This window comes from Arabidopsis thaliana, chromosome 5, assembly GCF_000001735.4.
Source record: "Arabidopsis thaliana chromosome 5, partial sequence".
Taxonomy (NCBI): domain Eukaryota; kingdom Viridiplantae; phylum Streptophyta; class Magnoliopsida; order Brassicales; family Brassicaceae; genus Arabidopsis; species Arabidopsis thaliana.
The window spans coordinates 20,378,224-20,393,306 of record NC_003076.8 but is presented as its reverse complement, the minus strand read 5'-3'; the positions used below and the strand labels follow the sequence as shown (position 1 = coordinate 20,393,306).

The 15,083-nt window shown below is 32.7% G+C and overlaps 3 protein-coding genes, 1 long non-coding RNA gene and 1 other non-coding gene across 13 annotated transcripts; 2 read left to right on the top strand and 3 right to left on the bottom strand.

The window, feature by feature from the left end:
- On the bottom strand, positions 1-3,392 carry AT5G50130 (NAD(P)-binding Rossmann-fold superfamily protein). 9 transcript variants are annotated; one of them, NM_124392.2, is made up of 8 exons: positions 3,115-3,392; positions 1,648-1,879; positions 1,470-1,549; positions 1,232-1,385; positions 1,018-1,099; positions 833-920; positions 673-719; positions 44-463 (listed from the first exon to the last, which is right to left on the bottom strand). In NM_124392.2, exons 1-8 carry the CDS (start codon positions 3,239-3,241, stop codon positions 254-256), a joined length of 1,020 nt encoding a protein of 339 aa, NP_568721.1. In that variant the 5' UTR covers positions 3,242-3,392; the 3' UTR covers positions 44-253. The 9 variants fall into 9 exon arrangements, with proteins under 9 accessions (NP_001332419.1, NP_568721.1, NP_001332416.1 ...); NM_001344876.1 differs by having other exon boundaries at positions 51-719; NM_001344879.1 differs by having other exon boundaries at positions 52-463; positions 1,648-3,385.
- Positions 3,393-6,220: 2,828 nt separating this feature from the next.
- AT5G00620 lies at positions 6,221-6,855 on the bottom strand. The gene is made up of 2 exons (NR_144201.1): positions 6,616-6,855; positions 6,221-6,523 (listed from the first exon to the last, which is right to left on the bottom strand). It is a non-coding gene; the product is annotated as an uncharacterized misc_RNA (transcript).
- Positions 6,856-7,847: 992 nt separating this feature from the next.
- AT5G07555 lies at positions 7,848-8,406 on the top strand. Its single transcript, NR_143011.1, has 2 exons — positions 7,848-7,960; positions 8,177-8,406. It is a non-coding gene; the product is annotated as an other RNA (long non-coding RNA).
- Positions 8,407-9,281: 875 nt separating this feature from the next.
- AT5G50120 (Transducin/WD40 repeat-like superfamily protein) lies at positions 9,282-10,997 on the top strand. The gene has a single exon (NM_124391.3). The coding sequence runs from the start codon at positions 9,511-9,513 to the stop codon at positions 10,675-10,677; it is 1,167 nt and encodes a 388-aa protein (NP_199823.1). The 5' UTR covers positions 9,282-9,510; the 3' UTR covers positions 10,678-10,997.
- Positions 10,998-12,270: 1,273 nt separating this feature from the next.
- Positions 12,271-13,818, bottom strand: AT5G50115 (molecular chaperone Hsp40/DnaJ family protein; the record flags this gene model as incomplete). The annotated part of the gene is made up of 2 exons (NM_148106.1): positions 12,271-12,668; positions 12,759-13,818. The coding sequence occupies 2 exons, from the start codon at positions 13,816-13,818 to the stop codon at positions 12,271-12,273; spliced, it is 1,458 nt and encodes a 485-aa protein (NP_680411.1).
- Positions 13,819-15,083: the final 1,265 nt, after the last annotated feature.

The window sequence follows — 15,083 nt, the reverse complement described above, 5'->3', positions numbered from 1 at the left end:
CATGTTGATCTTTTAGTTGTGCTATTTATCGATTCTCAGTTGTGTCTCAAATAATATTTGGAGTCAAAAGTTCAAAATACATGCGATAAATACTTGTGGTAAACAAGCAATTCCTGTATGATGACTAAACTATTAATCTTAATAGATTCATTGTTTATGTATACACACAAGGAGATTGGTCTTGTTTAAAACACTGCTTTACATAAATAAAATGAAGGATGGTCTCTGACAGAAAGTGAATTATTAAGATGATTTACAAAAAACATAAATTAGGAAGGGCATGTATTTGAAATTCATGCAAATGATCATGGATTAAGGCACGGCTTTGGGTGCAGAGCTTGAGAGCCACATACTCATCATTCGCTAAATCTGAGCAATTGGTCTCATTGCAGTCTGCAAAATACTTTCCACTTAACCCTTTGGTTTCGTTGCTCAATGCCACATAACATGTTGTAGCTGCGCCCTAATCCCATTAGCATATTTTTAAGAAATTTCATGTTATTATTATAAATGAGTCAATGCATGAATAATGATGATGACAAAACTTTGATTTGGGATGCAAAAAAACAAAAAGGAATCTAGTGTCAGAAAAAAGAGGATGAACTTGTTGCCATGTTGGGCCATAACTGTACTATTTAGACAAAAAGGAAAGCATGTATTATTCACACCTACCTGGCTTATAGATTTTAGCAGCTTCGAAGCTATCAAAAACAGAGAATCTGCATGCATCATCAGACCACATCATGTTTTAGATTTTTTAATATTTTTTTTTACTTATTAGATTCCTTTTGCACTTCTATATATATGTATGGTTAAAAATGTTTTATTTTACCTGTAAAAAGACCCTTGTGTGCTCTGATAATTCCAGTTTTAACAATTCCTGGATGGACTGCATTTATCGTCACGTTTGCATTCCTGTCCTGTAAGCACATTCAGTGATAAATATTTCTGATTATTATTTTACGTGAAAAAATGAAACAAAAAAGAAAGAATGTAATTATTAATATTCAAATGTACCTTTAATTGCTTGCTCAACGCTTTCGCATGTAAAATTGTAGCCAACTTTGACTGAGCATATGCCCTTGTCCCGTTATACCTACTACACGATTACAAAACACAATTACAAATTAAACACAATTACACAAACCTAATGATAATAAATATATTTTTGAGATAGATTTTTTCTTAGATACTTTCCACACGTAAAAAATGGAAAACGAATGTAAATTACCTAATGGGATGGAGCAATTTAGGGAAGGAGAAACAATCAGGCTTGACCCAATTGTGAATCACAGAGGAAAGGTTAATGATTCGTCCTTCGATTCCACTCTTCTCTGCCGTATCTATCATTTTCTCTATCAGCATTTCTGTTAATAAGTAATGTCCTGAAAAGTTATGCTAACCATCATTAATTTTCTTTCACTCTACATAGATATATTCATGTATCATATGTAATTCCACAAAATTACCTAAAAAGTTTGTAGCAAATGTCAGCTCAATCTTTTCTTCGGAGAATTCAAGATTTGGAGAGAAAACTCCTGCGTTGTTTCTGCAAAATTCATTTTAACCATTAGAATTATTAAATTCTCATTTTGTATATGAAAATTGGTACGTGCATGGGTAACATGTAGAGTGAATCTTACGTACATGAGTATGTTGAGGGGAAGATCTTGGGAAAGAAATTGAGAGCAGAATCTGGCAACGGAAGATAGAGAGCTCAGATCAATCTCGAATAATATAATGTCAGCTTCTGGATTCTCTCTTATTATTCTCTCCTTCACCATTTCTGCTTTCTTCATATCTCTTACTGCCATCACTACTCTCACCCCTCTTTTTGCTAACACTCTCGCAGTTTCCGCACCGATCCCAGACGTTCCTCCTGTTAGAAAGTAGTATGCATCAAACATTTCATAAAAAAATACAATCTAGTATATAAAAAACATGAACCATTTCACTTCGTATCAGTTAATTTTGAAATGGTGCTTTTGGACTTTCTTAGATAAAAATAATTTTAGCAAGTGTATTTAACAAAAGTGAAACTTATTTGTTATTAAGTATTTTCTCCAAATTATGTGTGTATATGGAAAAAATAAAAAAGAGTCCACAGTTAAATTCAGATCCAGCATAACTGAAATCATAATTAACCAGATTATTTCACTACAATTGGGTAGTGGAATTGGTTTTCGACAATTGATGTCTCTAAAAGCAGCCTTTTTGTTTTTCTTTGCAACATAAAGAGAGAGTAAAGAGAGGCCACTTTAAAATTCATTGACCCTCATTGCATAAAGTTTTAACCGACAAATTAGGGAACATAAAGATGGCATAAAGTACGTTTTGGGCAGGCTGATCCCTTAAGAAAATTAAATAAAGTAATGTTTTGCAACGATGAGACATGTATCAAAGGTTAAAGTCAAAAGGCAAATCAATTGTATATGGACATATGCTGTAACCAACCATACCTATTGTTTCAAATTTCAATGGAGACAAAATTGATATATTGTCGCCGGCATAAACAAAACACATATCTCATAACGTTTGATAATAATATTAATATACATATCGTTTCTTTTGCCTGAAAAGTTTCTTTCCCATGTATATTGGAAAAAAAAGATACAACTTATAAATTATCATATAACTGTCTGACTCTTATCCTAGCTACTTTCGTTTTTATGAAATTATAACAATAATCATTTCAAGACTAAGTTTTTTGTAATGCAATTTCAAGACAATAAGTGAAATATTATATATAAGTGTCTGCTAAGTTTGACAAAAAAAGATATAAGTGTCTACTATGAGAGTATCAGAAGCTTTTGATAAAAATAAATCTTCAAAACATTAGATTAATTGAGGACTTTATAATTATCGTAATTGTTCTTCCTTGTGTAAATATAAACCTTTTGGGAATTATCGGCGATGTGCTTCGATCATGTAAGTTCACAACTATTTGGTTTTTACAATATTTGAAAGTTGAAACCTTCCTTAGGACACACGAACGCAGAATGTCCCTCCCGGAACATCCAAGAAATTTGGAAAGAAACACAAATATCTACTCAACAAAAACACTATAAAGACTGAAATAGTAAATGGTAGTTTAAGTGATGAGGGGAGACAAACCAGTGATTATGGCAGTGAGATGTGAACAAGGAAAAAAGCTATGTTGTGTAACTTGTTCAGCTGTGGATCTTGAGCCAAACCCATTTGGCCCAGCGATTCCTGCTAAGTATCTTAGAGTTCCCTTCATTAGAGAGAGAAATAAAGAGAGAAAATCGAATGAGAAGATTTTGTAGCTTAACTCCAATACAATTTTTGATCACTCATATAGAGGAGACCCATGCACACACGTATCTATATATACACATATACTTTAATGTGTGTTTGTTGTCAATTTTCAATAAAAAAAAAATGGAATTAAAGTAAGTAATTACTTGATTGCTCGATGGTAACACCTCACACGAGTACTCGCCTAAGTTTCTTTTACTTTTGATCACCAACCCTTTACTTTCACAGAGTTTGTATCTACTGATAAAAACAAAAGATTTAGTAGTTTTAAAAAAAAAAATGATAAATAAAAAACTTTGTCTCATGGATGTTTTTCTTTCAAAAATCTTAATTTGCTTTTGACACGTTACTTTTGAAATTAGTATAAGCTGTTAATTAAAGTCAACAGTATGTAAATTTTTAATCAAACTAATGAATTCAATTAATAACACAGTCCACAGATATATTAAACATATATACTACTTGGTATGTTTAAACTCATTTATTTTTTCATAAATACAATAGAGGCTGTAAGAGTTGGGAGTCAGATAACTGAAAACGTACAATATATTGGTTGAAAACTAGATTTACCTGCAGGAAAAAAAACTCTATAATAGAAAAACACATGAAACTGAAATGAGTTCAAACATACCAAAAGCCACTAGGAATCATAAACCGTAGTTTTCCAAGGTTTAGGTTTTTGTTTTTGTAATCTTTTAGTGTAAGAATTTATTAATACTGGATTCCAAATCCTAGGGAGGCTTACGCGTAGCCCTACCTGTTATATTCCACTTATGAAAACCCTCTTGTATCATTTATATTTCTAGTTTGGTGAAGCTTTTCGGATATTGTTTTCTTATCGATTTGAGTAAGCATGTGATCTAGCTTTTTTGTTCTCCTGACATTATCTAATAACAAATACCAACATCAATCATGCAAAAAAAAAAAAAAAAAATGACTCAATCAAATTTTTTCTGACAAACGGTTTAAAATTAAGGTAATATTTAAATTAAGTTTGTTGATTGATAGATTTGGAAGAATGATTAATAGGGATGGTAATTTGATTGCTTTATTCAAGTATTTAAGATATTTACATTTCTTATATTATCTTTTTAATGAGGTATCATGAAAGTAACGAAAAATGTTAAGATGGGTGTAAATACAAATTAGTGGTTATAGAAGGAGAGTCGCACTTTCCCGGTGGGGAACATTGGACCAGCTTCCTCCACACGCATGCATTCTTTGACAACGAACACCCGCCAATTTTGTATTTTCTCTTCATTATTACTTGTCTCTTGTTTTACTTTGTCTCTTCTTATCCCATCTTTTCTTTCGAAAATATATATACTAATAAACATAGAGATATTTTTGCCATATAATTTGTTGACTTAAACGTAGAGATATTTTTTATTTGGTTCACCAAACGTAGACATATTTAATGCCATATATTAGTTTTCTTGTTTCCAACAAAAGTATATATTATGAGGGTTTTGAATTCGGATAATGATACATCAATGATAATATATAACACAAACTAGGAAGACTATAAAAAATGGAAGATTAATGTTTTGGTCACAACTTAGTAGTTCTTAACTTGTTAATTGCTTAGAGTTTTTAATATCTACTATGTATATATAGATTTTCAAATGTCAATAGTCACCTAAACAAAACCAAAATACTTCTTAGAACTATAAATTCATATGATGAGAATCATAATCTTTTTGTTCAGAACTAGGGTGATATGATTTGTCGGAATTTAATACTCACTATGTCTCATTTTGTTAGATATTTTGGGTGTTTTTGTTTATTTAAATTTATTAGATGTTTTGCAAGTTTGTATACAAAATATAAATGAATTTAATTTATTATATTTTACAGTATTTTCTATGATTGGTTGAGCTGTTTTAAATTAAATTATTAAATAATAATTTTGTAAAAAATATTTTTTATTATTTAAGCCTTTAGTAAAAACATGTAATATATTGGGACAGAGGGAGTATGATATAGTGTAATTTTCGTAACTAGGTAGCATATTTATCCAAATTAAGATGTTATCAAAAATTCAGAAAATTGATCAGATATGTATAAAACTAGGTAGCATATGTTTCCGTTAATCAAATATAATTGCTTGAGTAGAATTCCTAATATGTATTTTTCCAGAGTCAGTAAATCTGTATTTTCTAGCATTAATTTTCTTATATTATTGAAAATTTCGTAAGATATGAATTGACAAAAATAATTAGATATATTGAAAATGATGTAGAATAAATGTGATTAATATTAGATTTTTAAACGTTGTTATATATCCCTCTCAGAATATCTCTTTTGGTGTTAGTCATTTTATTTTCCATAAATTAAAACAAGTACATATAAGTAATGGCGCAATACCATCTCTTTGGGTGGAGGAATTGGTCACTGTCTGGTCAACTTCTGGACTATACTTAGACGCTAACGAGCATTCCTTTCTGGTGGTATTGATACCGTTGTATGACAGAGTATCAAGGTCCTACCACGCGTGCTACGGAGAGACCAATACAAAGTGGTAAAGATCTTATTTACTCTCTCTTCCACCAACATGTAGTGGTTATATGATAAATAAAAGTTAAAAGTCTATTACTAAGAAATATAATAAATTGCATAACTAATAACTGGAAAAAAAAAATGCTTACTATAGTTAAGTTTTGGTGGGTTTTCTAAATGACCATATGGAGACTTATTTGCTGGAATAAAAAAAAATGGTGACGAAATTGTACTCCGTGAAGTATATTTCAAGCTTGTTATAAACGGATACCGTGATTTCACATAATATTGTACGTCGACTTAAATAATATACTATTTTAAAATAAGATCTATTTGTTAAAAACATTCGTACTAAATGATCCAAACTTATTTATGATTAGGTCATCCATCATTTTCGAAAATAAATAACCAACATATGGCCATGTAAGTAGTCTTAGTGCATATACTCTGAATTTTATATTTACTTTCTTCTATTATCTTCTTTTATGTATTTTGAATTTAAATCATACAAATAGTGAAAATATACACATAATTTAATAATTAAAACATGTGGGTCTCCTTCTTACCAATTACCACCATTATACAAACATCTGTTGAATTTACCAATTAAGACAAAGACACAACTTTCGGTGATTTTGGCTCTCTGAGGTTAATGGGATCACGATATCACATCATGGTACATCTATATGTGCTCCCATGAATAACCCCGACGACTTTATCATTCGATAAATCCCGAAAATTCATCCTTATCAATAATACAAATAAAAAGTAACAATTAGAGACTAAAACGTTTAAAAGAGAATTGTTGAGTCGAGTAGAATTCGATTGAGAACTAACTTCAAATTGTAAAATGATGCAAAGGAGTTTGAAATTGGCTAGTATCACCGATCCAGACAAAGGTAGTGGAGAATGTGAAGTGATCCACACGTGAAATCGAGGAAAAAGGGAAAAATAAGATTTACTCATAGCGATCTTGAAAATATTGGAAGAATGTCCCAATAAAAAGACAAAACGAAGGAAAAGCATGATGAGACTCGTGCATTCTTCCATTTTAACAAACAGAACCACTCATTTTGCACCATTTTAATCAACCTCAACGTTTTGCTCTTTTTTTTTCTATCCAACCACTGATTTGAGAACTTTTTTTGGCCATAATTAAAGCTTATTTCTCTGTCTTCCACACGATCAAGTTTCAACGATAACTCGTAAATATACATATATAAGTAACAATATTAGTATTCCTGGATTTTAAAAACAAAACAAAGAAACAAAAACGTTGGATGGTTTGGAAGGACAAATGTAGTAGACAACTATTATATAGAGTTCTAAGAATTATGTTAATCTATCTTATGCTTATATAGTACAAAGAATAAAAAATAACAAAGAAATCGTAAATGGATCATCAAAAAAAAAATGTGTAAAAGATCGCCTCTTGCTCAAAATTTTGAGTTACTATCCAAAAAAGAGTTAAATGATTTAGCTTAAACCGGTATTTGAGAAGGAATCATATCTTCCAAATATCGTTGTTTAATCGAGGAAACAAGGATCACTTTTTTAAATAAATTATTTTTTTATAAAAGACTTATTTGATCGTGTTATTAAGATTTTATTTTTAATTGTTATCATAGACGGTAATGGAATTCTCTTACGTTAGTTCTATCATGTCTCATCGATGTTAGACGCGATTATTCATTGTGTTGAAACTTTAGAGATATCAAGCACAAAGCCACAAACAATAGTCTATGGTTTTCGAAAGTTTTTTTTTTTGGTTGATAATAATGCTTTTCGAAAGATAAGTGTATGACATTGGTAATTAACACGCAAATCACTAAAGTGATATGTAAAATACCGAAGTGATTATTTGAGATATTTTTTGCGGGAATATTACTTTTCGTGTAAATTACGAGTTTAGAATTTCAAAATTACTTGATAGATAAACAAAGGAGACAGTGAAGTTGACTCATCAACAATTAAAACGCTTTAAAATCGGCAAAAATGTAAATAAGGGACCCATTATTTGTTCCCCATCTCCTTTGCACACTTTCATCAACATGTTTCTTACTTCTTCCTAGCATTTTCCCCTCTCGTGTTTCCCCCACTTTCTACAATCTCATCCTCTCTCTCATATTTTTTTCTAATACCACCAAAACATAAATTATTTTCTAGCTTTACACGATCTATGGTTAGTAACTTTCTTTGCAAATTTTGGTTTTACATTACAAATTTATTATATTGATGTATATATACGTTTTCAAACTTTTACCAATGTTTCAATGACTTAAATGAGACCGAAACTTATATCTTAGCACCGGTATGAAATTGTGGTTCTTCGGGTTATATCCGGTTTTATTACAAATACAGTTATAGGTCTCGGTTCAGAAGGGCTTATTATGCAGTTGGATTGAGCTGTGGAAGAGTGGGCTTCAAAATTGTTGAACCAGGCCGAGTTAGTTGAGGCAGCCCAACTGACCGTTGGAGTGTCTAGAAACAGAGAACTTAACAGAAACATAGACCAAGTGCTTCATTTTATACCTTCCTTCTTCCAAAAGCCTTGTATCTTCTCTTAGTTTTTCTTCTTTCCTCTTGTATACACCTGAGATTTTGCGGGGAGCTCGTAAAGTCGACTCGAGCATTTACTTTCAGCAAACTACAAACGAGTTCAAGAGAAATTTGCGTGTGAGTGATCGATTCAACAACGATATATAACTTTATATCAGAGCCTTGAATAAGGCTGAACAAGCTTTTTGCATAAGTGTTTTAGGTTTAAAAAATCAAAGAAAACAAGGAAAGAACTACGACATCAAATGGTAAAGAATCTTATTTGACTTTTAGGGATCTTTTGTTTTGTGGTTTTGTGACTATTTCTCTTGTGAGGAGATCATCCGTGCATTCTTGTTGCATTGTCCATCTCTGAGGGTTCTGAAAGGCATTAGTTCAACTGGAATATATGGTAAGGGAAATATAAGACCATGAGTTAAGAGTGTAATCAACTCAAGCACATTTGAGGTAGAAAATTTTGATGGAAAAGGGAACTTTGTTCTCTGGAATCACAATGCAACAACAATGCTAGGAGTTGGCTTAGTTATAGAAGAAGACATAACATAAGCACAATATTACATCCATTTTTCCAAAAAAAAAAAAAAAAAAAAAGAAGACTTCTATACTACTTTACATCCCTTTTCACTTTTCAGTTTCATGATTTTGGTACATTATTTATTTATTCATTTATTTTGATAAAGTTGGTGCATTATTTTTGATTTGGGTTATTCGTTTTTTTATAATAATTTTGTTTCTATTGGCGGTGGTTTGGTAGTGTTTGACACATCTAATTCGTGTAAAAGTTTTACACATTAAATCAATAATATTGTCATAACTCACGACGTATGAAACACATCCCAACCTTAGCAAATAAAATAGTAATCTAGGGCCATCCTTCAACTTTTTTCTCCACTTTTGTGAGAAAGAAATCTACCAAACAAGATTGTGTCAATAAATATAACATTTTTAAATATATATTGCATCCTACTCATCATCCCATCACATTATTCTTTTCGTTTCCGTCAGATTTGCTCACAACGTAAAGAGTCCAAATTTGATATATATTAGAATAGTCCAAGTCTAGGAGCCAATCGTTGTTTCCACGACTACTTTCCCCCAAACTTCATCTTTTTCTCTTTATATTACATCTCCAAAGGTTTGCTCATTGGTTTCAATCTTCCTTCATAAGCAAAAATGATACAATTTCAAGAATCCGAAGAAGAACCAGATTTTTCTCAAGAAGATCATCTAACATCTTCTTCTCAACCACTTCATCAATGTATTGCCACTCTTGTATGTCACACAGCATCCTACATTTCATCTCTAACTCTTGCAGGAAAGAGACTTTACACAGGCTCCAACGACGGGGTTGTTAGATTATGGAATGCAAACACGTTGGAAACATTAGCCGAAGCATCAAGCAACGGCGATGTAATAACAGGGGAGAGAGGAGGTGGAGGAGCAGTGAAATCTTTGGTAATCTTGGCTGATAAACTCTTTACAGCACACCAAGATCATAAGATACGTGTGTGGAAGATAAACGACGTCGTTGAAGAAGACGTGGGTGGTAAAAAGTACATGCATTTAGCGACGATGCCAACGATTAGCGATCGTTTTGCAAAGTGTTTGATGCCAAAGAACCAAGTTGAAATAAGGAGGCATAAGAAAGCTTCATGGGTTCACCATGTAGACGCGGTTTCGGGTTTAGCCTTATCAAGAGATGGAACACTACTCTACTCTGTCTCATGGGACAGGACGCTTAAAATCTGGCGAACCACCGATTTTAAATGCCTAGAGTCATTCACAAACGCCCACGATGATGCAATCAATGCGGTTGCATTATCCGAAAATGGTGATATATATACAGGATCTTCTGACCAAAGAATCAAAGTGTGGAGGAAGAACATCAATGAAGAGAATGTAAAGAAGAAGAGGAAACATTCTTTAGTTGCAATATTGTCAGAACATAATTCAGGTATTAACGCATTGGCATTGAGCGGTACTAATGGCTCTCTTTTGCATTCCGGTGGATCTGATGGATCGATATTGGTGTGGGAACGTGACGATGGTGGAGACATTGTAGTTGTTGGAATGCTTAGAGGTCACACAGAGTCTGTTCTATGCCTCGCGGTTGTTTCGGACATACTTTGTAGTGGCTCAGCAGATAAGACAGTGAGGTTGTGGAAATGTTCAGCCAAGGATTATTCATGCTTGGCTATGTTAGAGGGACATTTAGGACCGGTTAAGTGCTTGACAGGGGCATTTCGTGATTCGCGTAAAGCAGATGAGGCTTCTTATCATATTTATAGTGGAGGACTAGACTCTCAAGTTAAGGTTTGGCAGGTTTTGGTGCCGGCCTAATAAAAGAGTTACTTAATTATTTCATTTGGATTGTTTTCTTTCCTATATTGATGAGTTTATGAGTTTTTGTATATGAGTTCATCTTTTGGGATAATATGTGAATGAGTGTGTAATATGTGATGTACTATGTTCGTTGGATAGAAGAAGAGGGCTTCTATCACATCATAATATTGCCATTCCCCTGTTTTTTTTGTCCAATTTCGGACAATACAATTGCGGACAATTTGGTATCAATATAATCTATTAAAACCAAGTAGGTAACATCTTTGTTAAAGAAATATATTCTATTGGAGCAAATAGCGTATAAAATATACATAAAGGAAGACAAGTAGTTTGTCTAATCTTGTATTATTTCATTCAAAAGTATTTTAAAGAATAATTAAGGGTAAAAGCCATCTCTTTATGGAATTTGCTTTAGACAAAAGTAGTAGAGTTTACATATAAAAAATCTGTTATTGTTATTCGTTCCTTGTGGTTGTGGAACATGCACCCACCCATATGAGGCTAAAAAGTAGAAAACTCAAGCTTTTTCGTTTTAGGTTGATAAATTACTACCCATATTGGAAATTGCGTATTAAATGTGAAGTTTTATTTCACTTTACGGCTCGTAAAATACATGATCGTACACAACATGCATGCATGCAAAATGACCAAAACAATGACCCGAAGTGTACGTGATCTCTATTTTATAACATCATATACGGGTATAAGAAACTAGATTTTGTATCGGATACCATAATTCAAATACCTGACGATTTCAACTAAAAAGACAAAAACGTTTATTAAACACAAGATAGACAATTGGAGGCCACACGAGCAGGAAAGGAATAAAACGTAGTAAAGAAAGTATAGATTGTGGGAAAATGATGTCATACAATATAATGTGACTATAACCTACTCTCCTTTTGTTCACATTGTGTCTTCTTTTAGGATTCTCTAAATTTTGACATAAAACAAATAAATTAGAAATGGATAAGTTAGGTATCCAACTCATTATCAACATTTCCAAGATTATCATTGGTAACTTGACCTCTAGATAAAACATCGTTTTTCTTCGTATGGATACAAGTAGAGCAGTCACAAAGAGATTAGAGACTTGAATAATGTGCTGGCTTGCACTAACATTTTTCTAATTGCTCAAAATTAGAACAAATTATGTTACTAATTGCCAGCGACAATTATATAGGATATACAACCGAAGAATGATAGAGAACCAAAACCTATTGATTAAAATAATAAATCAAAGTTAGTAGCATGTTGATCCTAAGCTTTAGTGCATACTTTGAGCTTTATGTGTAGATATGTTACATAGGTCATGAAATTGTAATTAAGTTGTATGGCAATTTTTGTTTTTTTAATTCTCTCTTATTAATCTGTCCAAAATCAACTTAAGTTTCAACAGATAACATCATCGTAATAATATGAGAAGAACGAGGATATTGAATAAACAAATTATAAAAAAAGGATTTACTTATTTATTCCTAGGCCATGCTTCTATGGACTCTTCAAAATACCTTAGTTATAAATTACACGGACTGAAAGTAACCTCCAAGAAAAGTGTTACATATTGCTGCATAATACATTGTAACATTGTTAATAGTTTCCACTAACCAAATCAGCTTCCTCCTCTTTGTTTATTCCAATTCTCTCATCCTCCTCAGTGAGAACTTTGAGAAGCTCATGTGTCAAAGATGCTGGATCAAGCTCCAAGCAATCTGTAGGAGCATTCTTACATTTTTTACTTGTAAGTAATTGATAAGCAACTTGATGCGAGAACCTGAACAGTTCTTTCCTTGGGTATGTCCTCGGATTCGAACGGCGACGAAACACAGTTTTGAATCCTGGGACTTTAACTAGCGGTACAACTGTCACACCTCTTTCTTCATCGAAATCTTGAAGCACTTCTACCATATCATACTTGTTCATTTCTTCTACTGAAGTTGAAATATCCCAAGATGGTGACCAATTTGCATAAAGAGCCCAAACGTTTCCTTTTCGGGGATATATGTACACCAATCCTTTCTCACCTATTGTTCATTGGACTCTATGTGAGAATGAGTTGAGAGAATTGTTGCTGTTACGTTTCCCGATTGTGAAGCACCCACTCGTCTTGTAATACCCTGAATCAATCCACTTCTTCATTGAACCCGTATATCCCTTATTCTTGCCATCAAGCCAAGAAATACACAACTCGAACGGTTCTTGAGAGACAATCTTATGGACCAATGCATACCACCGAGGCATTCCGTAATCATCGTAAGCAGCCCATACCTGGTTTTCTCCAAACGAAGCTAGAGTCCGATCCTTGTCGAAGTTGTAGTAATCAGCATCCGGCACACTCATTACCACCACATTATACTCATCCTCATTCACCATATGAGTAGTGTTCTTGGTTTCATTAATCTTTACTCTTTTCGCTGCATCGTACTTCTTTGAGTCTAGAGAAGAAGAACCAGACCTTTTAATCCTCAGTTTGATCATACTTGGAGCCTTATCAACCAAATCACTTCCAAGCATATTTGGCATAAGCTCAAGACTATCATGTCTGATCCCTGCGTCGTTGTCGATTCTTGTTAACTCGTGAACATGAAACTGATCTGTTGATGGAGGTCCCTTTCTTTTGCTTTCTCCTGCGCTAATGCTACTTGATTGGTTTACAGGACCTGAAGCATTCAATGGAGTTTCAACATAATTAAACCTAACACATCTTCGTGAAGGTGGAATTACTTTGCGTGCCTTGGCCTGCTCCAACTTTTCTTTGCTCAAGTAGCGCCATGCATCAACCAATATCTTTTGTGTTTCATCAACCCCACCAACAGAGTCGTCACGGTCATAGATCATGTTCCTAACTAATTTTTTATAACGTACCGAGATGGTTCCAAGATCCTCAGTTGGGTCTGCCGATAAAACAGTATACCAATTACCTTCACCATTGATTTTCTTCTCATAAGCCATATGCACATCAAGAATTGTATTGAGACAGCGAAGACCACCAAGTTCTGTATCAAGACTGTGTGCCTTGACAGCAAATTCTTTGGCTCCAACAAGATCACCCGCATTATACTTCTCCACAGCAACTGCTTTCGCTCTTCGTGCTTCTTCTTGGATGCTCTCTTTCCTTGATGCGTCCATTTGCGTCATCTCTTCGCTAAAATAGCACACAATTTCTTTTAGTGACTCTTGGTTTTGATCCTGCAAAAGAAAAAGATTGATCAGAAAGTGGAAATAGGGAAACCTTTTGCACCAAGAATACCTTTCATCATTCAAATATATCTTTGAAGCATTTATACCAACTTTATCCGGTAAACACAGCTTAGATAAATAACATTCCAAATCTATGAAAACATAAGTGATGGAAAGAAATATTTGAATAGTTAGTTTTCAGGCCAAAGTTCGTTTAATATCAAGGTTGAGAATTGAGATTTTAAGATCCTAAGATAGTGTTCCTCAAGTATTGTTTCCCTTAGATCTTGAAATCTTAGATAAGGAATGCATCAAACTTGTTAAGAGAAATAAATACTCTTAAAACAATTAACTCATGTAAAACTGCAGTAATAATAGATGGTTTGCCCGTGAAGTTTTGTTACAAATTTTATGATCCAATCAGAATTTGCGAGCGAAATCAAGTTCATTGCATAATAAATTGAAATTAGAGTTTGCCGGTGAATTCCGTTGAAAAAAAGATTTGGTTTCAAAAAGATCTTTTGCTAAATTTTAGGATCACGATGCTTATTAAATGGAATCTAACAAACATCTACAAACACAAATAGTTCTAATCACAAGCTTATTATTCATTCATAAAATGCATAGTATGATGTCATTTCTTATGCCCCAAGCATAGAATAGAGACCAAAGAAAAAGTTCCCTAATATCTGATATATATCCCACCAAAATCCAGACAAGAATCCTCCAATCAAACTAATCAAACTAAATAACACGAGCTATATATCAAAGCAGATTTCTGTAATCATACCTCTGCGTTTAGAGTGAGGTAGAACAGCTTCAGACTTGTGGGTGATTATCGGAGAAAGAACAATTTTATCTTCTTCTTCTTCTTTAACATTGAAGTAAGAACTTCAAGAGATAAAATTTATAGGCTAACGATGAACATGTTGTATTGAGAATTAATACATGCATATAAATTTTTATGGTATATCTTTCAATAATTTCTGTACATGAAATATATTTCATTTATGGTATATATTTCATTAATTTTTATGGTATATATTCACAAATTTTTATGGTATATATTTCATGAACATGTTGTATTCACAAATTTTATTTATTTTATTTTTTTTGGTAAAAGAAATTTTATTCACAAATTTTATATTCTCTGTTATGTTTTTCCTTCAGTCAAAACACTTGTTGTCTAATATAAAATTATTTCCATAAAAGAATATTTTTTA